Genomic DNA, 25,712 nt, shown 5'->3' with positions numbered 1-25,712 from the left:
GCGATAACTGGAAGGGTGACTTTATTTCATTGATGTGCAATAGACATTTCTATGCATATCTGACGATAATCAGTTACTAGAAATTTGTTCATCGTAATTAATTTATTCACTTGTAAGCAGCAAACGATTTTCCACCATTTTGCGATGCATGGTGATTAAAGCTTTCAATACGCGACGAGTGGGAAGTGTATATAAGCAATCACTGTGTATGTACGACGGAGGCATTCCCATGTTGAGTGTGAATTTACGAGAAATATTTCAGTGGTGTTAGGACTTTTTATAATGATAGGGACAAAGGCTATGTGAGTTATTAGGAAGTGCATCATTTGAAGTATTGCCAACGTAGAGCCTTTGGATGTTGAATAACATGACTTTGAAATCAGAGGCTATATGTGGCTCAGGGATGCAACTCAGGGAGATACAGTGCTCGATAGCACATAACAACCCCCCCCCCCCCCCCCCCCCCCCACGCCTGAATTTCATGAGAAGATCATCGATGATTTAAAAAAAAATAAAAATTGTTTTACCTGATGTCAGACTTTAACAATGAATAATTTACTCATCGAGAATGAACGTATTGGTGTACTGACAGTCGCGGTCGTGATGTGTGACTGTGCAAGCTAAACCCCGAAAGACGATGCCAAGTTTGCAAGGGTACGCTGTTTCAGCTTGGTGTCACGTGAGAGTTTATGTATCCTGCTACATAGCAGAGTAGCTGCATCCAGGACAGGCTGTACACAACCTTCTCTCTCGTGCTGAAAGACTAACTGGTGACAAGTAAGCATCTGTTTCGCCGCCTTTGGTGTTATTAATGGTTAATGTTAGATATTCTATTCCGTAATTTGTATTGCTATTATAAAGAAAAAAAATGAAATATGCTTCTCTTTTTGATAAGTATATTTTTCATCTTTTCCATGATACAGATTCTCAGTAAATGTCAAATGTATATCTGAATGTATCTGACATGATAAGCTGTCAACCGATCTCGAGTGGCATATGGTGTAATGTACATAGGCTCTCACACGGTGTATATCACACCATATGCCCGGAGGGAAAGCGTTCAGCCCGGGTTTGATTCCCACTTGGGTGCAATGTATGAACTTCAACTTTGTGTGCGTCGCCGTCATGTTGCTTGAATATTGCAAAAGCGGCGTAAAACCATATTCACTCACTTATTCCAACATTCGTACAAGTATAGGCACATGTGAATTATAACACGTATCACACTCTAGAGATGACGTGAACGGGGGACGTCCTGTCGATGATTCAATTGGCACATATAAACGTTTTATCTGCTCCGGGATTAATTCAAGTATCAGAATGTTGAATATTTAAGCATATTTCCTGGTGTGCCTATGCGTCTGTACACTGCAGGCGCGTGTGGAAGGATAGCCGTATGGACGGATGCATTATTAGTACAAAAGTAGATGAATAAGAAAACGTACAACTTTATTGGTAACACCTTCTGGTTTATTGCATTTAGCAACGTTTCGATGTATAAATCTTTCACTGTTATAAACCAGAAGTTGGTAGCCATAAAGTTGTATGTTTTCTTATTTACTCGCCAACTTCTAGAACGCCAATCAAACAGTTAAAAGTATATATTACAAGAATAGTATCCCACCCACAGTCGCATCAACACTTAACTCTCACCAATTTCGGAGTGGCACTGCATTCATCAGGTAGGGTTTTCATCATGTCGCAGTGCAGCTGTTTACTTTCTCACATCAGACAAACTTTGTGTCTGGGTAAATGTATAGATGGCTTTTGAACCGTGACACAGTGGTACTTCAGGATAATATACTACAGCATCTTACTTTGGTTAAATTGTACGGTATATGAAACTGCACTGGTCACCTTGGATGACCCTTGTCCATAAACTCAACAACTGTATTGTATTAATCTTCTAACCGGCAACAGCCTGGGCTGGCGTTTGCTGACGTGTGTATTATGTATGCGTGGTACATACAGTGCCTGACCCTGCATGTCGGCATCACGTTATGTCAGTTGCGCTTCAGAATGCCTTAGTCACTTGTGTGATTTGTAATGGCTGACTGGAAATGTATGTGATGCGACCTTCTCGTAATTCTGGCATATACGACAACACATATTTACCTTGGCTATAAAATATTTCATATAAAACAGCACACGTTATCACCAGTGACATATACAATTTACAGTGAGCATATTTCTGATATAGATAATGCCACAAACGCCAGGCGGGAATGATCTCATACATTATTTTCTTGCTTATCTGTTATACGTGCGTCTTTTTATAAACGTATATCACTTTACAAGTTATATATTCTGCATTGGTCATGTTCATGTTGAAATTATTATGTTTGTTTCAGAATGCTGCTTTGGGGCGTGTGCGTTTTGCTACTCCTTAATGGGGAGTTTACACAAGGTGTTGGTAAGTATGTTTATTCATTTACAAAAAAGTCTGTCCAGAGTACAACTGCAAGTAAGTGATGAACCGATGACGCGACTAACATTTTGTACATGGTGGCGTTTGAATCAAGCCCACTTCATTCATCGTCGTGGATGAAGAATGATGTATGTTTTGAACTTTCTTTTTCGATTTGCGTTAAAATAGGTCATTTTGTATTTTTGTATTTCTACATTTCTGTATATAAACTAGTGTCCAAAAGAAACGATACCAACTTATTTTCACCACATCCCAAACACAGCATAGTCGATAAAAAATACTGGGAACACGTGATCACATCCGGGAAAAAACGTAAATTTCGTGAAAGTAACATTTCCCTCACTAGCATGTTCTGCACGTGCATAAAAACTGTATAAAACGGCTGATCAGACACGTTGATATCACAGCAACAAAAAGAACACAAGATATGCCACGTTTGACAGCCATCGAGAGAGAGAGAGCCGTTGGAATGGTCCAACAAGGAGCGTCACACGTCGACGTCGCCAGAAGGTTGGGCTGCGCACGCATCACTATCACCAGGTTGATGCAGCGGTTACGTCAGACAGGTCAAACGTCAGACAGGCCCAGGAGTGGAAGACCACGAGTAACCACGCCCCGTGAAGATCGTTACATCCGGGTATTACACCTGAGGAACCGCACCGTAACAGCGACGTCCACCGCGGCTACAGCACTGGGACACAGGATCAGTCGACAGACCGTCTACAGGAGACTACGGCAGTATGGTATCCGGCCACGTCATCCCTACCGCGGACCGCTCCTGACGCCTCGACACCGGAACAACAGACTGATCTGGGCCAGGCGAGTTCGACGTTGGCAACGGCGGGACTGGGCACGTGTTATGTTCTCTGATGAGAGCAGATTCCTCATCTTCAGAAACGATGGACGGCAGCTTGTATACCGACGATTTGGTGGACGTTTGGCGCCTAACTGTATCCAACAGGTCCGGCCGTTTGGAGGTGGAGGGTTAATGGTTTGGGGTGGCATATGTGGTGACGTCAAAACGATGCTTGTAATTCGTGGAAACCTGAATGCACAGTGTTATCTTGATGACATCCTACGGCCTGTTGTGGTGCCCTTTATTCAGCAACAGCCTCGTGGACTCCTTTTCCAACATGACAATGCAAGGCCACACACAGCAAGATTGACACAGAACTTCCTTGCCAACGCCAACGTACAGGTTTTGCCATGGCCCGCATGTTCACCGGACATGAATCCCATCGAACACTCATGGGACCACCTCGATCGGCTAATCCGACGTCGCCGTGTGCCTCCAGTCAACGTCCAGGACTTGGAACGATGTCTCCTCGAGGAATGGCAACGCATCACTCCCAACGTCATCAGACGTTTGACGTCATCAGTCCGTAGGCGTGTTCTGGCATGTATTGATGCTCACGGTGATGCTACTGACTTGACTTTGAGACGTGTGGTGTGACATTTCCCGTTGTTTCTGTGATCAGTGCTCTAACGAAATGTTCATTTTTCGACCCCAATCATCTTTAAAGGCTTGTCATATTGGTTGTACAGATTTTATTGAAATGAAAATTTTGTACAGATGTTGTGAAAGGATTTCTCAAAAGCATAACACCAATCCTAAACTTCTGCATTGTTTAGTTTTTCTTTTATGTCGTTGCAAACAGGTGGTGTCGTTTCTTTTGGACACTAGTTTAGATGCACGTTTCCGTTGACGTTCCACGTTTTAAGAAACAACCCATCACACGATATATGTAAGCGTGATCCAAAAGTGGAACGGAAATGAACCACTTTCCAATTCCATGATGCATGTGTGTTGTGTAATGTAATTGTATAATATATCTGTTTGTAAGATGGGTCATGTGGCCTTGAATGAAACAAGACATGAGTAATATATCTAATAAGGAATGTGTTTAAAACCTAAACGGAATACAACGTTTGGTGTGCCTAACGCCACCGAAGCACAACATTCCCATACCGTAAACATGTTTACGATTAAAATTATCCTAATAACCTATGCATGTTTAAATAAAGTGCATATAAATGGTCAGTAAGTCAAATATGGATATAATGCACTTTACGTTATTAGATTTATACCACCAGGACGTACAACACCTGATATATAATCCCTGCTCTGCATGTGGACTAGAAAAAATGCGATATAAATGTGACGTCAACAAAGTCCGTAGCACAGGTGATTGCAGCAAGGACTACAAAACAATCATAGTAATTACAAATGTGATGACAAACAGTATTCCTATCATGCAGGAAACGGATGGAGACAATGATATAACGTGATAGACACCTGACTTTCATCACCAAACACCCCCCCCCCCCCCCCCCCCCCCACACACACACACACCTCCCAAGACAGACACACACAGACACCTAAACAAATAAATAAATACTTCTATATTCCCATTAAGAGTTGAAAACATATAGAAGTCGCCCCTTAAAATTACCTACAATGAATGTTGGACGGAGGTAGGGTACGGATTTTTCCCACATTTAGACCCTAAACATGTTTAGGTGTTAAACACTATCCGAAATATGTTATTGCACAAGGTAATCGCATGTTAGCATCTACACACATTTGTGAAAGTGTAGTTCGCCCACAGTATCAGTAAGCAACGGTTGTTTGTCGAACGCCGTATTTATCACAGGTAACACACAACAGATGGGCAGACCGTTTCGAAGCGTCTGATGTTTGAAATTCAGCCTGATAGACAATTTATTTTTAAACTGCAAAAGTTTAATATATTTACACACGCAAATTGAAATTCTTGAAACAGGATGATTGTTTTGGAGACTGCATGTGTTCGATGCCCTATTTCTAAAGGTATTTGCAATATTGACACGGATCACGTACAGGTTCAGTTACGTCACGTCAATGAAATTCCGCGAATTGTTGATATATAAGGCATCAAGGCCCACAGGGCACTGCAGATTGATGATAACGTTTGTCACTTGATGTACATGTTTGATTTTCTCATCATAAAGACATTTTAAAAAAAACAGCAACAGCTTGGGTCGTTTAGCAGATTATCTTTAACTGGCGGTCATTAAAGTTACCCAGCAACAAGGCGAGAAATGAAAATACTTTTTCTAACACAGTGAAACCCTGAGAGGTAGAAAATGAAGGAACCGGGAAACAATCTGTACTTTCTCCACCATTATTTAATGATCTACCTCACGCTCTACATGCGTTATCACACACACGTACACTGATATGAGACACAAATAATAACTAAGATAACAATCTGTATTTGATGTTTAAATTTAACGCGGAATTAACATTAAATAAGTTTTTTCATCACATATGAAGAACACATTTAATGATTATTACCCCTATTACGCTAATAATGGCTCAATGTCAACTGTGGATTATTGATTATTGTGGCAATTAGTGTTTGGTCGGGATGAGCACTTGGAACGCTCTGATAAGTACTCATTTGAGTATTGACGGCTTAGTCAGTAATGTGTTTACAAACACACTGACTTAGTCTTTTTATCTTGGCAAATTTACTATGGAAACCAGGCAATGTTTGAGTGTCTTCTACTGGATTGTACTTATCAGATATAAAATAATGATATTTATATAATGAGCATGCCAGGGCCAAATGAAAGTATATACATGAGAGGTGTTTCCACTTCTTATGATTTCAACTTCGTGAGAATTCACTGTCTCAAAAAATATGGTATTCGTCCTCTATTTCTCCGGATACACTATTTCCGTCTTTGTATCTGTGACATACATTTACATTTACAGTCTATATTTACAATACACTCTGAATAAACTTTTATCGTTTAAACAAGTAAATTATCTTTCAGTTTGCTACAGTGATTTAATTCACTTTGCCATAAAAATGAAGTGATGAGGAAATAGCCTGATGCCACTGCTGACAATTAAAATGTATCCTTTAGTCCTGGTTAATTGAATTTATAGATATATGTGAATCTGCCACATCCTGGGAAATCCACACATATGAAAAGCCTCAACAAAACATGATGCATTTCTCACATCTGAAAACCAATTATTTTTACTATTATCATCAAGCACCTTTAACATTCTATAACACTTATGTGGTTGTCTACTAGGCATCATGTCACTTAATCCAACAATCAGTGTAGAATGAACAACGTTAGTTATTTCAATAATTGATAATTAAACAGATGTTCAACGACTTCTAGATCCACCACAATGGTATCAAAATAGCTTTGAATGTTGCATCTCCGATTACAGAATATTTTGCATTTCATAAAATACAGAACATGTCAAATCTTATTTTTGAAAACCAATTAGTCCAGAAACGTTCCTCGTTGTGACGGTCGACGGTATCAACGCAGGTCAACATGCTTCACAACTACCAAGCATCACCATCAACAACCAAGCATCACAGCCTAGTATCATCACCAAGCACCACAACCCAGCACCAACAACAAACACCACAGCCGCCACCATCAAGCATCACCACCAGAAAGCACTACATCAACCAGCACCAGCACCAAGCACCACCGTCAAGCATCACCACCAGAAAGCACTACATCAACTAGCACCTTCACCAAGCACCACCACCGCCACCATCAAGCATCGCCAACAGAAAGCACTACATCAACCAGCACCTTCACCAAGCACCATCACCGCCACCATCAAGCATCATCAGCAGAAAGCACGACATCAACCAGCACCTTCACCAAGTACCACCACCGCTGCCAACCAGCACCTTCACCAAGCACCACCACCGCTGCCATCAAGCATCATCACCAGAAAGTGCTACATCAACCAGCAAAATCACCAAGCACCACCACCGCCACCATCAAACATCACCACCAGAAAGCACTACATTTCCCACCACTTTCACCAAGCACCACCACCGCCACTATCAAGCATCACCACCAGAATGCACTACATTACCCACCACCTTCACCAAGCACCACCATCGCCACCATCAAGCATCATCACCAGAAAGCACGACATCAACCAGCACCTTCACCAAGCACCACCACCGCCACCATCAAGCAGCATCACCAGAAAACACTACGTCAACCAGCACCTTAACCAAGCACCACCAAGCACCACAACCCAGTACCACCAAAATGTGTCACAACCCAGGACCGCCATAGAACACCACCATCGCCATCACCACCATCACTATCAAGAATAACAACAACAAAGCACCAAAGCACCACCAACGACAATACCACCAACCACAACCAAGCATCCCAATCACCACCAATCACTACCAAGCATCATAAACATGGCAACCACCACCAACCACCACAACAACCTGTCATCACAAAGCACTACAACCCTACAACCACTACCAAGCAAAAACGCATAAATAGGCTTTTGGTGGGGTAGTTGTTTGTTTTGTAAAGTTTCATAGTTTACGCCATTTTTTTAACTAATTTAATTGTTGTGAATGGAAACCTTGTGACTCTGGTGCATGACTATTACGATATGCTTCATCTGAGAACAGTTAATGTTAAGGCGGCACTTATCACAGGTGACAGAAATGGTGCTTGTCACACACACACACACACACACACACACACACAAGAAATGCTCATAAACCTCGGAAAGATTGACCATCGCCATACAAGAACACCAAGCACTAACCACAAAGCATCACCACTGCAAGCACCGTAAGCGCCACCATCACCAACACTAAGCACCATCTGTACAAACTGCACTACCACAACCATCAACATCATCACAAAGCACCACCACCAAACACCACAATCTAGCAGCACCATCAGGACCGCAAAAAGACACCACCACAAACAACATCAAGCACTACCACCACCACACAACCACCAGCACGATCAACACCAAACAAAGCATCAACAACCACCGTAAAGTGCCAAAGCCACCACTACAACGAAGCACCACCATCACCAAACAAGAACATCAAACCATCACCAAGCACCACCACCACCATCAGTCTAGCATCGGAAGATGACCTACATTTTTATAAATAGTAATATAGTAATGCATAGTAATGCACGATAATTGTTCCTTTGCTTCAGATGAAACAAGCAGTCAAAGGTTGGCTTCCTTGGCTGATGAATTCCAAACATGGCGGCTGAGTCAGCGGCCAAGATCATCGACATCACGGAACGTCTACACCTTCAACGACCGCCTAAAGTCCTTCAACTACACCAGATATGAACATTTTAAGGTGCATACTGACATGGATTATTATATTGCAGGTGTATTTAAATGTATTAAATATATAAAATACAGAATCGATATTTTGAACAGCATGTGTTTTCGTTTCAGCAAGTTGCATTGATGATTGGATTACATGATATATATTTTATAAAGGGCGCTTGATTGGGATCGGTTAACAGCCCATGCGAGTATGGAGCAGGTTAAACAATACTTTACCTGTCTTCATACTTGGGAGATGATGTAGACTCACTTCAGTGTTTAGATCTAAACTGCAGTACATAACTAGGTCATGTGTACATAACGTTATATTGTTTAGCGTTGTCTGCCGTAGGACTTTGTTGACGGGCTATACGAGCGCCTGGTAAACATCTCGGAGGTGGAGCTTCCCCGTCAGGATAAAATCAGCTTCAAAGTACTCCGCTACACACTAGAAGCCTTTCGAGACGGGTATCAGTGGCGATTGTGAGTTGAAAACGGATATGTGATAGTTATATCAACATGCTTTGACTGTAAGGATGCGTTTAAACAGATATTAGATAACCTGTCTTTGGAAAACAAACTTTCAACAGAGTTATGTAAACAACACTATGAATATGTCTTACAACCGACCGACAAACACATAGCCATGCAAACATGGACGCGATGTATTCCTAGGAACGCGCACAGCTGAGTTCTCCCTCTAAATTCAAGTCTATTGTTACATCAAAGGAGTAACTTTGTGTGACACAACAGCGCAATTGTAAATTGTTTTCCGTCTCTCCTAATGCAATTACATATTCATAATATAAACGTTTTAAGTAAGTTCAGTAATAGATTGAAATAATTGATACTAAAAATGCACAATTTAAAAATTTGATAACTTTGACGACATCACAAACGAGCTTACGCAAAAGATATATAAAAGAAATAATAATTTAGACATGACATATCCACAGATACCATTGTAATGTCACTATCCACCGAATGCATTGTCAACATAGCAGTATCAATTCCTTACAACGATCAAACGCACATACATTGATATGTATCGGATCATAATGAGAAAAATAAAACAAATGTTTATCCGAATGGAGTAGGGCTGCGGGAGACCCTGGTGTTGTATGACACCTTAGATATCTAGATTCAAACACATCTGTGTTCATATGGCAGAAGTGATACTAGCATATTCTAACATTTGAACATATTCTAACATAGTATAATGTATAGTACATAGTGCATAGTATAATATTTTGTCTGCAAATTCATCCTGTACACAAGGGCAAATTAAATCTACTACGGTGCACAGCACAAGATCTCAGTTACTGATCGTAGATCACCAGCTTTCCGTATGGAGGCAGACGCGTTGGAATGAATGCTTTTCGGTATCAAATACCGAACATTCAATAAAGAGTAAATAAATCTATTTTACCGTTAAGGTAGCCTAAGTAATGATAATATTCTACAATACAAGATGGTGATGCAAGATTTCCTGTTTCAGTTACGTCAACTTGAACCCCGTAAACTTCCTTGAGGGAGTTCAGAAGGATGTGACCCGGATGACAAGCACCCCAATGAACACAAGGGGAGATGTGGAGAACTACCTTCACAGATTGACCTTGCTGCCACAACAGGTAACTCAACAATAATAATTTTGTAAACTCTTAGGCGAAAGAATTTATTCCAGCTTTTATCTGGAATTTCAAATGATGATAAGAAATTCGTGTTAGGGTGTTCATAGCTTTTCAGTGATCCATTCATAGACTTTTCACAACTAATTGCCCTTTGCGGCAAATGAAATCTGTTTTGAGGGATGATGGAGACGTGTTATATTTTCAATAGAAGGTAGTGAATTTGAATGCAAAATAGCGAAAGTGAGAACAGTTCCTATCACTTGAACTGAAACATTTCTTATGACAGCTTTTGTCCTCCCGGTATGTTGTCTTAACAACTCATCAGTGGGTAGTCAAATCATGAATTTTCCTATTTCCATATATTCACAAATATTTTTTATTCTAAAATGCATTCATCTAGTATTTGGTCAACATACTATTTTGTCATTCGTCTGCTCAATGTTTTATCATAAGACGTTCATTGACGAAACGCATACCTGGTAACAGATCGACACGCCCTAAAAGAGGGATGGTGTAACAACTCAATTAACAATATCCATATCGGGTGTGACACCATTTTGCGCTGATACATGCGGGGCAGCGGCGGTGCACTGAAGATACCAGATGATTGAAAACAGCCTTGGGGATGTTGTTCCAACGCCAGTAAGGTTTGACGGACACACTTAATCCCTTGGCGATTGGGACATAAGATGGAGAGGTTTTTCGGTTGCCAGAGGTTTTCTTTTCGAAAACCACGAGGCGGGTACAAAAGGCAGAACAGGAGAGCGAAGACAAGGGAGCTAACTCGGGGAGTCTTCCGTAACGCTAATAACCAGCCAACACTATTGGCGCAAATGTAAAGCAAATATTGGACCAATTGAGCTAGCGTTACAGGTTGATTCTAATCATGTCGTTGGCGTCTGATCCATCTCATTCCAGATATGTTCTATGTGGGGCAGCAGGCCATGGTAGTACTGCATTGTTATGCTGTCTCAAAAAGTCTGTTACAACACATGCAACAAGTGATGCGGGAATTATCCTGAATTTGCACAAAGGCTAGAACTTGTCCAGATAGCGTACGCCATTCAAATTGCCATTAACAATGATGAGTTTATACTCCCCTCTCCAAATTGACGGCTTTGTGTAACGCAAGCGTCGCTAAAACATCCTGGACGCACGACGATTAGAGCTGCCCATATGAAACCTGGACTCATCTGTGAAAAATCTATTGTCCATGTCTTGTCTTCTGAACTTGAGAAGGCAGATGTCTACACCAAGCTAGGGGTGCCTGGCATATTTCTTGACTTCCGTACCGGATCTTGCGCTCAATCACCGAGTTGCCTACGGTTCTACCACTAATTGGTCTCAACCCAGGAATAGTCCGAGCTGTTATTGTGGCAGTTTGGTATCAATACACTAGTATTCCGCAGATGCACCAATCGACGTCACACCTGGGCGACCAGCCCGTGGCATAATGTTTCCAAGGAGATTATATTATGTCTGGCAACTTCTTTGTGCTCCTGTTTGCAGCATACCCTACGCGTGTTGACGCTGATTGTCAGCACGCCGCGACATCACTCAGGCGTTATTCATGGTTAAATGAAAGTGTGTTTTAACGATACCTTTGAAAAACAGGTGTGTGAGTATCATGCACAAACAAACACGCAAACATCCAAATTATGCGCTGTGTATGAACATGCACGTGCAAATTGTGAATCACAACCTTAAAGTCGAGGAGATGTCTTCATAAATATTTTGTTTTAAAAATGCATTGTTTCATTTCAGAATAAATATATATTAATTGCACTTTAAATGAGTTTCATTTTCCGTTGCTTAACAAAAATAAATTCCAGTTGTTTTCAATTGTTGTGTTATGTTTACACAGATATCTGAGATAAAAGAGAGTTTCCAGCAAGCCGTGCAAAATGGAACAACGTACCACAATGCATCCATGGTACGCATAACAGTAGACCATATATACCATATATATACCATATATAGTTGTTGTATAGAGGGCATGTACACAACTAGTCAGAACTGAGCACCTACTTATCAGAATATAATGGCAAGATCAACCCGAGAGCTTTGGCAAAAGAATCGCATTATCGCGGTAGTGACGCATGGGTAGCCAGGGAGTATCAAGTGCGCTAGGCTACTAGGGAACACATGGCACGGCTTTCATCCTGCGCTCACACTCACATATTTCCTCCAGAAATGGAAAAGTTATATTGCACGATTTCAATGTAATACCTCACAACATATAGTTCGTACTTAGGTCGATTTTGAAAAAAAATAGAGTTTATTTGTTTAACAGAATTTAAGTATATAAGTCGATATAAAACGACATTATATAAGGTTACCAAGTGTACAGCGATAGTCATGTGAACTAGCGAAACTAGCGAATCAGTTCCAATATGAATACTTCTTTATGACTTGTTGGATGAAGATGAGCCGAGTGGGATTCTATTCTGATTTAAGCCAGCTCACCAACCTTTATAACAGAGGAAATAATTATAATCACCACTAGAAGTTCACTACACGCTTCACATGGTAATATATTGTGTCTGATATCAAAGGGAAATATGATTGATGTTGTGTCGCTTCAGTTTCGCCTACCGGAGCAGTTTGACCAAGTTACCAATATCGCAGACAACAAGATGTCACCATTGTACAAACCCTTCATCAAAAGCGTGGAAAACAACACGACCGGCTATAGTGATTCAGAGAGGTATACCACACGTCATGTAATCTGATGAGCATATGAACACCTATAAACCATGGGGAAGGGCGATATTATTCGATTCAACTATATGCGATTGAGTTTTCTGTATGGCACAAGTTGGCCTAAGTACATAAAAGCCCAATGACATATAACGATAAATGAATGACCTCGTCTTCAATGTTTCATTATTGACGTCAAGTGTTGTGGTTTGTCATCAAGAAGTGCTCTGTGTGTGGACTAACGACCCACAAGTACTGGCATTCGAGGCAGAATAAATCTCAAATGACCAACGTTAGACCTCTTGGAGTGTGTGTGAATGTATCTCGACGATAAAGTTCGTTGCTCTTGGAATTTGCAGCGTATGAAACAAAAACATAGAATGTGATATTAACAAGGTCTTCTTGTTTTGCTGACAGGCAAACAGTCATCGACAGAGCAACATCTGCTATTGCATCAGCTCTGGACAGCTTGAGGGATCTGAAATCGTATCTGACGAATGTATGTATACAACTATTTATGGCAATAATAGCGTAACGACTAGGAGACAGGATCAAATATCACCGTACGCAAGTTCACTAGAGTGTGGTAGAAACTACAGTATCAATGCAGTGACGGATGTTTGTATCCGAGGATATATGCTATAAAACATTTACCACCATTTTACTCTCATACCCTTCTCAGCTCTAGCAGCCTACACATCCCAGTGTCAGCTAAGAGACTTGAGGGTGCCTTAATATTCAAGGGTTTCTTTTTAGAAGTATGTCTAGCTCTATTCCCGCTTGTTGTCCTCTTTTCATTGCAAATTGCAAAAATAATGTTATCGTTATACTATATATATACATTAAATGACATTATGCATTGATGAAAAGTCAGTAAAGCATCACATGAGAAAGGGCGTAGTCCGAAATTCATTAGTGAAACATTTATACTGACATGTTTGTATGTTTATGTAAGTAAATAGAAAATGTCTAGTGTTTCACATCGATGTAATTCACAATATATACTTATCTACATACATATGATACCATTGGCAGAGTACATACATGTACGGTTCAATGTATAACTGTCACTATGCATGTAAACAGGACTACACGACTCGTTCTGGTATCAGCGTCAGTTCATTACACAACGGCGGGGAGTACTACAAGGCGTGCATGAAGGCGTACCTCTCACTGGACACCACCCCAGAGGACGTCCATGAGACGGGGAAGAGGGAGGTTGCTCGGATAGAACAACTCATGATGAAGGTAAATCTGCATTTAGACTTAAATCTTCATGGGGTGGGTTCATTTCAATGGAGTAGGTAAATCTTCATTGAGGGGTAAATCATCATGGAGGAGGTAAATCATCCTGGAGGAGGTGAATCTTGATGGAGGGGTAAATCTTAATGGAGAGGTAAATCATCGTGGAGGAGGTAAATCTTCATGGAGGGGTAAATCATCATGAAGGAGGTATATCATCCTGGAGGAGGTAAATCTTCATGAGGAGGTAAATGTTCATGAAGGAGGTAAATCTTATCGAGGGGGAAATCATCATGGAGGAGGTAAATCTTTATGGAGGAGGTAAATCTTCATGGAGAAGGTAAATCTTCATGGAGGAAGTAATATCATCATGGATGAGGTAAATCTCCATGGAGGGGTAAATCATCAAGGAGGAGGTAAATCATCATGGAGGAGGTAAATCTTCATAAAGGAGGTAAATCTTGATGGAGGAGGTACATCATCATGGAGGAGGTAAATCTTCATGAAGGAGGTAAATCTTTATGGAGGGGTAAATCTTCATTGAGGAGGTAAATCTTCATGGAGGAAGTAATATCATCATGGATGAGGTAAATCTCCATGGAGGGGTAAATCATCAAGGAGAAGGTAAATCATCATGGAGGAGGTAAATCTTCATGAAGGAGGTAAATCTTGATGGAGGAGGTAATTCTTCATGGAGGGGTAAATTATAATGGAGGAGGTACATCATCATGGAGCAGGTAAATCTCCATGGAGGGGTAAATCTTCATGGAGGGATAATTATCATCATGGATGAGGTAAATCTTCATGGAGAGGTAAATCTTGATGGAGCAGGTAATTATTCATTGAGGGGTAAATTATAATGGAGGAGGTACATCATCATTGAGGAGGTAAATCTTCATGAAGGAGGTTAATCTTCGTGGAGGGGTAAATCTTCATTGAGGAGGTAAATCATCATGGAGAAGGTAAATCATCATGGAGGAGGTAAATCTTCATGGAGGAGGTAAATCTCCATGGATGGGTAAATCATCATGGAGGAGGTAAATCTTCATGGAGAAGTAAATGTTCATGAAGGAGGTAAATCGTATCAAGGGGGAAATCATCATGGAGGAGGTAAATCTTTATGGAGGAGGTAAATCTTCATGGAGAAGGTAAATCTTCATGGAGGAAGTAATATCATCATGGATGAGGTAAATCTCCATAGAGGGGTAAATCATCAAGGAGGAGGTAAATCATCATGGAGGATGTAAATCTTCATGAAGGAGGTAAATCTTGATGGAGGAGGTAATTCTTAATGGAGGGGTAAATTATAATGGAGGAGGTACATCATCATGGAGGAGGTAAATCTTCATGAAGGAGGTAAATCTTCATGGAGGGGTAAATCTTCATTGAGGAGGTAAATCTTCATTGAGGAGGTAAATCTCAATGGAAGGGTAACTCTCCATGGAGGGATAAATCATCATGGAGGAGGTAAATCTTCATGGAGAAGTAAATCTTCATGAAGGAGGTAAATCGTCATGGAGGGGTTAATCATCATGAATGAAGTAAATCACCGTGGAGGGGTAAATGATCATGCAGGGTAAATCATCGTGGAGGAAGTAAATCTTGATGGAGGGATAAATTTACACGGAGGAGGTAAATCTTGATGGAGGGGTTAAATCGTCATGGGGGAAGTAAATCACCGTGGAGGGGTAAATGATCATGCAGGGAAAATCATCGTGGAGGAGGTAAATCTTGATAGAGGAGGTAAATCTTCATGGAGGAGGTAAATCTTGATTGAGGAGGTAAATCATCATGGATGGGGTTAATCTTCATGGATGAGGTAAATCTTCATGGAGGGATAAAATTACATGGAGGAGGTAAATGTTGACGGAGGAGGCAAATGTTGATGGAGGAGGTAAATCTTCATATGCATGGGGAGGGTAAATCGTCATGTTTGGGGTAACAGTTCCGGGAATTTGGATGACTAGATAGTTCTTTAGTTACAGATGCGAAACCAGATATGAGCCTTAACTTTATGTATTTTTGTGGCAGACCATTTGTTTTGATTTCAACGGAATGAGGCATAAAAATTGCAACAATGTATTTTTGTGGCAGACCATTTGTTTTGATTTCAACGGCCTGGAGCATAATTATTTTTGTCAAGTATATTCTTGGAAATCTATTATTACTGGTAAATGAGTGTTTGAAGACACAAGTTTGATACGTAACGCAAAGCCATTGCAACAGCTAGATTTAGGAGGCGTCACTCAATTTTACAAAATGTATTTGGTCGATTTTCACAACGTTGCCCAAAACAGATCACAATGTGCATCACCTCTGATTTACCAGTTATGACACACTGTATCCCCTGAACTGTTGTAACTGTATTGACATATAATCACAAGTTTGTGATTAGACATACATGTGTCAACAATTTCTTTCGATGTAGTATTGTTCTTCTTCCAGATAATAACCAAACAGGGCTACAACCTCTCCATCAAGGAATACTTCACTGCCGTCATGAATCAGTCCCAATATTTCTACAACACAGGGGTAAGACAATTATGTTATTTATAAAATGTGTAAGAAGACGCTTATATTCTATGCCACAGGTATCAGACGATATTTAGTTTCCATGTTTCCACATGTCTCATATAACACAGGGGCCAGATTCCCATCGTTTCCCGTGACATGTACTAACGTTACAAATGTCATTTGCGGAACCGCGGAAGGAAGACGATGAAAACGATAATACCATTCCATCCGGGGACAAGAGATACTATTTGGAGATTACAATATAATATCGCGTCTTCCCTTATACATAACTGGACAAGGTCAATATCACAAGACTTCGGTTCATTTACGCTGTGGTTGAAACTGATGTAATGAGTAGACGCCTTCGACGCGATAACACAATGTGGCACTGACTGCCCTTGATTTGTGTCTCAATGAATGAGTAATCATTATAGGGAAATTCATCTGCAATCTTACAAACCAAGCCTTCGTTTAAGGAAGAACTACTGGAGGCCTACAGGCAGATAATCAGAGATGTCGATCCTACCCTCACCAAACTTTTCAAAGACTTGCCAGGCCTTCCCATCATGTGAGTAGAGGTTGTCAGTAGGGAGTTAGTGAATGAGTTGGGTTTTAGGCCGCTTTGAGCAATATTCCGGCCAGATCAAGCCGAGGTCATCAGAAATGGGCTTCACACATTGTAACCATGTGGGAAATCGAACCTGGACCTTCGGTGGAACGTCCGAACACTTTCACCACAAGGCTACCCGACGCCCCAAGGTTGTAGAACAGGAAGAACATATCATCATGTATGTGTCCTGGATATTCACAGAGAACTCCGCAGTGGTCAGATGAGGTGTCAGATATTCAGTTATGGACATTTATGGAATATATTCTGAAAACCCGATGTGGTGTCACATTCACTTGGCGACAAAGATATATTGAATACAGGGAGGAGGAGGGTTTATTTGACAGACTCTTACGCCAGGACATTAATTAACACTCTCTTACTCGGGGTGTACAATTTCTCGCCAATGGGATAGTGCCCGGCTACCTACTTCGGACTCTCTCTCACCCCAGACCCTGTTTCACATGACAGAGCCATGATGTAGCGTGGATATTGCTGACTGCTGCGTAAAACAAGTAGAGAAGAGTTCAGAAGTCGGAAAAGGTCTTTTTACATTCAATAATGATATATTACTTCAATAAATTTGATACATTTCAGCGTGGTGGCGAGGCCGAATGATGGGCCACAAGGCTCGTATTCTACGGGGACTGCGGACGGCCGTACACCAGGAACTTTTACGGCAAATGTTCTGAGACCTGGAGATATGTAAGATATGACCTGTTTATATATCATTGCAGTCAGGATGTGACCTGTACAACACTCATTATTATGGTATAATATAACTGAAATAGCAACATGTTAAATTCACGGCTTAATGAATACATGGTTAGTCTGGATTTTGTAGACATTGTAGTTTCTTCTTTTTTCTTCTACATATTTGGTTGTAAGTTGTACGTTTTCCTTGATCTCTCTCAATTCCTTTCTTTATCATGTTATATTACAGTTTTGTCGTCAGGATCTCGTGTTATTTTTGTATGATCTTACAGACCAAAATTCGGCTTGATGGCACTAACATTGCATGAAGCAAGCCCCGGTCATCATTTACAGGTAATGGTCTATCAACTGCTAACACCACTGCCAACATCTCAATAAGCTGACACACATCTGCCAAAATGCACACGTAAAAATTATTCAAACGCTGGCACACCTCTGTATACGTTTGTAAACCATATTGCAGATGGATTGAAATGGTGGACAAGAATATTGGCAGACCGTGAATACATTGAGAAGCCAAATTAAGAATGATCCTCATACTGTGAATACATAAACAAGAAACTGTATTGTGTCATTAACCTCCAAACAGGAAATGAAAAAAACCTGTGTTGTCCCAACCAGCTGCCTCACATTACACGTTTACACTGCCAAGGCCACACGTACATGTAAACATCCCTACATGTATTGTTCACAAAAGAACTTGACAATGGAAGTGACATGTCAAGTAATGCCACAGAGATCAGTGTGTTATAATATTAACCAAGGAAGAAAACTGCCCCAACCGATCATCTTGAACCTTAAGACATACCCATTCCTTTTTATTGCATCCCAAAGCTCCGCTAAAATCCGTACAAAGTGGGAGATATTGCTGGGTCCAGCAAATATACCACAAAACTCCTGTATCAAAAACTAACCAAAATCATCAATACAATCACGAAAGGACTTTCTTTATAATCGCAGAAAGTATTTGAGATCAGTGAGTTAATACCATGTGGAGTGTCAAAACATCAAATGATTTGCTTGTGTGTTTTCAGAGGAGAACCAAGTTTAAATATGTTGATTTGATTTTTCAACTTTGAACACAATCCTACACAGCAATATCCATGGGGCATATGATACTAAATGTGATGACCATAGATATAGTTAGGACAAGGTTAGGACAATTTGTCAAATACGAAAGCTAATTTCATCTGAAGTTTACAGAGAAAACATTCCGTGAAATGATGGACTTCCTCACAGATTACATCTGTGTGAAGGTTTGGAGAAGGACACATTTTTTAGACAAGAGGTGAGGTGAAATGGGGTTTAACGTCGCGTCCAAGATTATTGCGCTTATATAACGACGTGCATGTACGTGAGTGTGTTTGTATGGCTGCTTGCACTAGTCCAGACTGATGCCGAGTTATAGTGCTAGCTCACTGAGATACAATGCCGCAGTTTAACATGAATATCCCACTCAGACACAGTATACTGACTCTGAGCCGGCCAGTCCTTGTTTTATACCCTTAATGCCGAGCGACAGACAGGGTAAGAACAAGTACCATCTTTTTACGTCTTTTGGTATGACGCGGCCGTGGATCGAACCCCGGAGCTTCCGCTCTCCTGACGGATACTCTACCACTAGACCACGGAGGCGGTCCATAGACAAGAAGTAGGCACATCCATGGACATCGATTGTGCTCTCCTCCTTGCTGATCTGTTTGATCAGCAGCCATAAGAGTCAGAATTTCCCCCGGATTGTCAAATCAAAACAAGGGAATTTCGACAAAAGGACTTACTTTAGCACTAGGTATACTGAACAACAAAAGCCTGTAAGTGTTCAAATGGTTTAATTTGCCATACTGACTTCAGAATATGCGTGATTTCTTAAAAAAACATGAACATGCCAAAATGTCAATTTACAAAGCAATAGCGTGTGTGTCCACCTCTGGTTGCGATGCAAGCAACACATCTTCGTTCTTCGAAGTTCCTTAAGTGTATGTGGAACACGTGGTTGACGTCGAAGGCGCCGATCCATCTCATCCCACATGTGCTCGATTGGTGAGAGATCAGGGGAGCGAACCTGCCAGGGGATGACATTCACGTTGTTTTGTTGAAGAGAATTCTGAACAAGTCGAGCAGAATGAGGCCTGTCATGTTGAAAGGTAATGCCTGAGCCATGACGACGCAAAAACGGTAGAACAACAGGGCCGATGATCTCGTCGCGGTAGCGCTGTCCATAGAGATTTCCCTCTATCACTATCAAACGGGTCCTCTGTCTTGCTGTAATCCCACCCCATACAATAACGCTGCCGCCCCCGAACTGATCTTCCATGACACAATGATTGGCGTAACGTTCACCTCGGCGTCGGTACACTCGAATCCGTCCATCGCTGTGGCTGAGGTGAAAACGAGACTCGTCAGTGAATAGAACTTGTCCCCACTGCATGGCCTTCCAGGGTAGACGCTGTCTGCACCACTGTAGACGTGCTTGACGGTGGTTTCCTGTCAAAATGGGACATCTGGCTGGTCTTCTGGCGACAATCCCTGCACATTTGAGGCGACGACATAGGGTTTGTGAAGATATTCGTCGAAGGGCAGGGATGCTTCTTGCAGTCTGGCTGTTCCTGGCTGGAATGGATTTTGTAGGTGTGTTGTTCGAATCCAGTTGTCTTGTCACTTATTGGTAACGCGTGACCTGCCACTCCGAGGATGGTGTCTGATTGCATTCGTCTGTTGCCAACGTTGCCATAAACACCAAATGGTGTTTCTGTGGACGTTAAATTGTCTTGCAACTTCTCGTTGACTCGATCCTGCTTCAAGCATACCAATGGCTCGCAGACGCTCATTTTCCGACAGGCGTGGCATTTCGTAATGTTGAATAATTGCGTAATTTTGTTGTTTTTCTGAGTGGTTGTTGTCAGCACGATGCTAAATAATGCAAATGGAACCCGTTAACGCACATGTTTTTATACCCATTCTTGGGTAGTGAAATGCATGGGGCTTGCATAAAAGTCAATTTTTGCATGGAATGCATGCTTTTCTGTAGCAGTTTCGTTTTTGTGACTTGATTCCATACATGTACTACAATATTGAAAATAAAAAACTCTACTTGTTTGAAAAATACACTAAAATATTGGTGTCACAGGAACTTTTGTTGTTGAGTACATATCGATGATCTGATATCGTTCAAAAATGGTCAAATAGTCCCTTCAACTGTCTTACCCGCACGATTCCAGATAACCGTCTCACATGAATATGTTTCCTCTTTGTCAATCTAGCATTCTATTCCTACAAAAATCTCAATCGACGCTTTCCCAAATGATATTTGATTAGGGTTTCAATATCCAAGGGCATACGCATGCTTTCAAAACGTTTTAAGGTAGATATGTGGAGGACATTTCCAAATTTGACGCATCGGTGACAAAAATGGCCTGTAACATATGTTCCCATATCTTTTCCAGTTGAACAATTGACTACCCTTTTAGCATACATTTCTTATGATTGTGGAATTGGTTCTAAAACGAAATATGTGCATGCGTTTTACTTTACCCATAATGGTAAATGGTAGCATGAAATGTATAATATCACCATGGAGACTGTTGCATCAGTGCCGAATGTCAAGTACCTATTGGACAGAAAAAGGCTCAACTCATTTACATTACATTTTAAAGACCATACGTGGGTAGGAAGAACTAAAAGTTACTGGACTCACTAGCTGTACGTCAAGCAGCGGAGTGAGATGAGTTTGCCTACATACCTTTCAGCCAACGATCATATTGAACAATACAGATCAAATTGAACAATATTGGATTCATGTCAAGAAATTGTTTCCCATTTACGTTGGTATGTATGTATTGGTAGCATTAATGTTATCGAGATACATATATACTTTCATATCACCAATTGTTTAAAGGTGATGCTCACGGAACAGTACGCACTGGGTCACATTATGTAATTTATTAGATAAAACATTGAATTATAATATATATATATATATTTTCTTTTACCACAGATCAGCTATTCTCTGACCTCGAACATGCCAAGTTTCCGTCAGAACATCGTATACGACATGTACTTGGACACACCAGTTGGATTTCCTTCCCACGCATCCTTCAGTGAGGTGCGTGTCCCATACACTACAGTCCTACTATACCCGACAGTCGGGCCTATGATGACACTATTGTAGCAGTCAGTAGCTTGCTAATGCTTAGAGTCACAGTCCCAAGTTAGTTACGTTAACATTGCTGAGGAAGCATAATTCTTGTTTAGAAAAATGGGTAAATTATGTTTGTCTACGAAAAGTTATATTCAAACAAAATAATAAGTCACGATATAACTTCATTCGTAGCCGCTACCTCCCTGAAAATATCATGTTTAACATTATACTTGGGTAAAGTGTTCTATAAAATGTTCCAATAAATATCGATTGCATTTTAGCTTCATATATGTAGGAGTTCACGTATCTTTTATTTTACACATCAAAACTACAAGACAACATTGATGTGACAATAGTCACGGACGGTTATTTTACAGTTTCAGAAAATTGGAATTCGAGGTTTTTGAAAGAAAATCAATTAATGATTACACGAGGTTTGATCATGTTCCAGGGATGGGCGTTGTATGCTGAAGGCCTCGGAGAAGAGGTGGGGCTCTACAAAGACGACATGGAACTGTAAGTTAATGACCCTGAAAACACATTTCCAAGCCTACATAAATATTAACAAAAGCTCCTTCAATATATTCATCTGCAAGAAATTTACATACAAGACATGCACTGACTTAAGTGTTTCATACAAATTCATGTGTATCCTTTCGCGAAACAAACTAACAATATCAAGTCATCAGCGTGTAATGTCGTTTTGGTTCCCTTATCGGTGTATCTATTCCAAGCATGTCTCTTAGTGACAACAGCTGCTTTATATCTGCATACACTGTATCATAACTTACTAGGAAATGCGCACAGAAACAAAGCCATTTGTGTAACCTCTCCAAAATTGTGGTTCTCAGAGATGCACGGTTTTTCTGCGCAATGGGGACAAGACATTATTTTCAGAACATCCTGCATGCCCTATGGCATTTTACAGTCGTTGTCAAATCGACATTTTCGGGTTCATATTGTCTCAGAAAGTCTGTTGTAGGGACTGATCATATGTATTTTTAGTGTTTTGTACAAACGGAATGTATTCTATTTCCAAGAAAAACACTGTTTTGTTGTAGAATGGGTCGATACAGCTCGGAGATATTCCGCGCATGCCGACTGGTTGTGGACACTGGGATGCATTATTTCAAGTACGTGCACAACGTGTGGTTTGAGGTTTAGTTTTAAACAAGAATGATTTATCTTTTCAAATGTTCCATCGGCGATTTTTCTATCAGTGATATCAATATTTTCAGTTTTCAGTTGTATTTCACAAGATAGTCATACGCCATCAGTATTTAGCAGATTCCCCGCTAAGGGACAATATGTCTGAGGCCCATTCATGGCTTGCCCGACCTTGATACAGCTTGAGTATTGCCAAACGCCGCTTACTTCCTGATTGCATTCTTACTGACATTCCATCAATTGGATGTCAACAAAGAGCGTCTCAGATTAAATCTACATGAATTTGTTTGTAGTTTAACGCCACATTCAACTAGTTTCTGCAACCTTCGTTGCATAACTTTGTGACCTTTGCGCTGTGCACAGCATCGCTAGCCACCACATTTTAAGTTAAGATAGACACAATTTTATGGATAACAACTTCTTTAATACTGGGACAGAAAACAAATGTGTTTAACCATTAGGACGGTTGTAATACTACCACTGTCCACTATGAGAAAGTTTGATTTACAGCTGGGACAGAGAACAGGCCATCCAGTATGTCCTCAACTACACAGCCTTCACCTACGCTACAGCTGCGACTGAGATTGACCGCTACATCACCTGGCCAGGGCAGGCCCTCACCTACAAGATAGGCGAACTGAAGATCCTGGAGCTGAGGAAACGGGCAGAGCAAAGACTTGGTAGGAGGAGTTTGTTGAGAATCTTGAATACAGTTTTATACGACTTTTGTGCTGAGTAATTTCCATTATTACGACCAGTTATTTTCAGTTATGACCAGTTATATGTCATCCTCGTAAAATAACGTAAATGAGAAGGTGTGTTCTACATACGAGATGACGTTTTGCACGCGGAAGGATACTAGGATATCCTAGCTGTCGTCTGGCTTACATTTATGGAAACTGATACGATTTGTAAATGTGGGTAATTACCAAACTGACCCAATCAACATTTGGTATTACGGATAATATGTCCCTCTTGAATTTAGCGTGTACTACATGTATGTGTAAAGGTTAATTTCACTCGTATCATGTCATCTGAAATTCCACATAGTCATTCTCTAATTACACACTCGGCACTACTTGAACAGATATTAAAACAAACTTTTGTGTATTAACTTGTGCATGGTTTGTTTGGTTGAACTTTTACCTTTCCAGTTCTTCATATGATTCATTCATAAGTTTGATCACAAACGTACACAATAATGGATATCCTATAAAGTTGGTAAATTCATACGTTTCATCAAACGTACACAAGAATGGATAACTCATAAAGTTGGTTCATTCATTTAAACACAGTTGTGTACGCCAAGCATTTGCGTACATAAATAGAGATATCCTGAATTACATACACGTTTCATATGCAATTTAATGTTTTAGGTCTTATTAAATTAAATAGAGAAGCGCCTCCTGCCTGATTGTGTGCATTCAAGGCCGATCAAAAAGAATTGATCATGACAATGGGGCTCATGGACACAAAATGAAAATAGACAAACGCTGACCTACTGTACTTTGTGTGGTTTGAGGTAGAATACATGAGCGTGTCTCTCTGCGTGTCACACCTGTTGCAGCGCACACTAAGCCAGGAACCAGACAGGAAGTGACAATTGCAAGTGAACCGTGGCATCACATCTACGCTGTGCCACCTATAGCCTTTACCAATGCATGTGTATTTCTCACAGATAATTGTCTCCCTTGGGTTACTCAAACTGCACCCATTCAATATTGGTTAAATATTTAAATCATTTGAACAGCAAATGTTTAAAATACAAAAATATATGTTTCCAGGGAATCAGTTTAACGTCCGGGATTTTCACGCTGTAATTCTTGAGAACGGGAGGATGCCTCTGAATGTCGTGGAGGAAATTGTCGACGATTGGCTGGAGAACTACGTTCCCATGACAACGGAAACACCCACTGTCTGCAGTAGTGCTGAGTCGCACGGGAGAGTGCTGTCCCTGGTTCTTGCGGCACTGTTCTTGCCAGTCATACTCCGCAGTAACTTCTGAATGTATCAGAAGTAAACTAATCAGATAATCGTTTTTTTCTGTACAAAATTTACATAGCTGCAACTTCAAATACATACCACACCAACTGCTTCACATCTCCTGAATCACTGGCTTGTATCCATTTGCAATGTTAATTTCGAACGTAGATATGATTTGCGCATTAATTTTATGAGGATTAAACAGCATTAGTTTTACGTTTCTGGTTTTACCAGTCTCCAACCTCGAAACATTATTTAATGAACTCTTTAATTGACTCTTCAATTTACTTGTATTAGGTCAAATGTCTCAAATATGTTAGACAGTTTTCCGCTTACTATAAATATATTGCTATATAAAATAACCCTCATATAATCGTGCCGTGTATTAATATTTTGACGAAAATATTCCCTTTAAATTTACAAAGTCAAACACTCGCAATGAA

General features: G+C 40.6%; 1 protein-coding gene across 1 annotated transcript; it reads left to right on the top strand.

Moving 5' to 3' along the window:
- The first annotated feature begins 2,352 nt into the window (after positions 1-2,352).
- Positions 2,353-25,401, top strand: LOC139448421 (uncharacterized). The gene is made up of 17 exons (XM_071229974.1): positions 2,353-2,413; positions 8,450-8,601; positions 8,926-9,056; positions 10,072-10,204; positions 12,069-12,137; positions 12,790-12,911; positions 13,322-13,403; positions 13,991-14,152; positions 16,592-16,678; positions 17,137-17,228; positions 17,865-17,972; positions 18,254-18,314; positions 21,976-22,083; positions 22,571-22,635; positions 23,181-23,252; positions 23,797-23,966; positions 25,071-25,401. Exons 1-17 carry the CDS (start codon positions 2,353-2,355, stop codon positions 25,289-25,291), a joined length of 1,896 nt encoding a protein of 631 aa, XP_071086075.1. The 3' UTR covers positions 25,292-25,401.
- The last annotated feature ends 311 nt before the right edge of the window (positions 25,402-25,712 follow it).

Source organism: Haliotis cracherodii, unplaced genomic scaffold, assembly GCF_022045235.1.
Source record: "Haliotis cracherodii isolate W230 unplaced genomic scaffold, xgHalCrac1.p SCAF_7, whole genome shotgun sequence".
NCBI classification, from domain to species: domain Eukaryota; kingdom Metazoa; phylum Mollusca; class Gastropoda; order Lepetellida; family Haliotidae; genus Haliotis; species Haliotis cracherodii.
Note: the sequence above shows the minus strand (reverse complement) of the source record. Positions and strands in the feature narration are given on the sequence as shown.

What these genes read in the sequence shown, in the direction of transcription:
- LOC139448421 (XM_071229974.1), top strand. Translation starts at nt 2,353, where the DNA reads ATGCTGCTTTGGGGCGTGTGCGTTTTGCTACTCCTTAATGGGGAGTTT. An exon ending in CCAGATATGAACATTTTAAG is followed by an intron (nt 8,602 to 8,925) that starts GTGCATACTGAC and finishes TGTCTGCCGTAG; the next exon opens with GACTTTGTTGACGGGCTATA. An exon ending in CGTACCACAATGCATCCATG is followed by an intron (nt 12,138 to 12,789) that starts GTACGCATAACA and finishes GTGTCGCTTCAG; the next exon opens with TTTCGCCTACCGGAGCAGTT.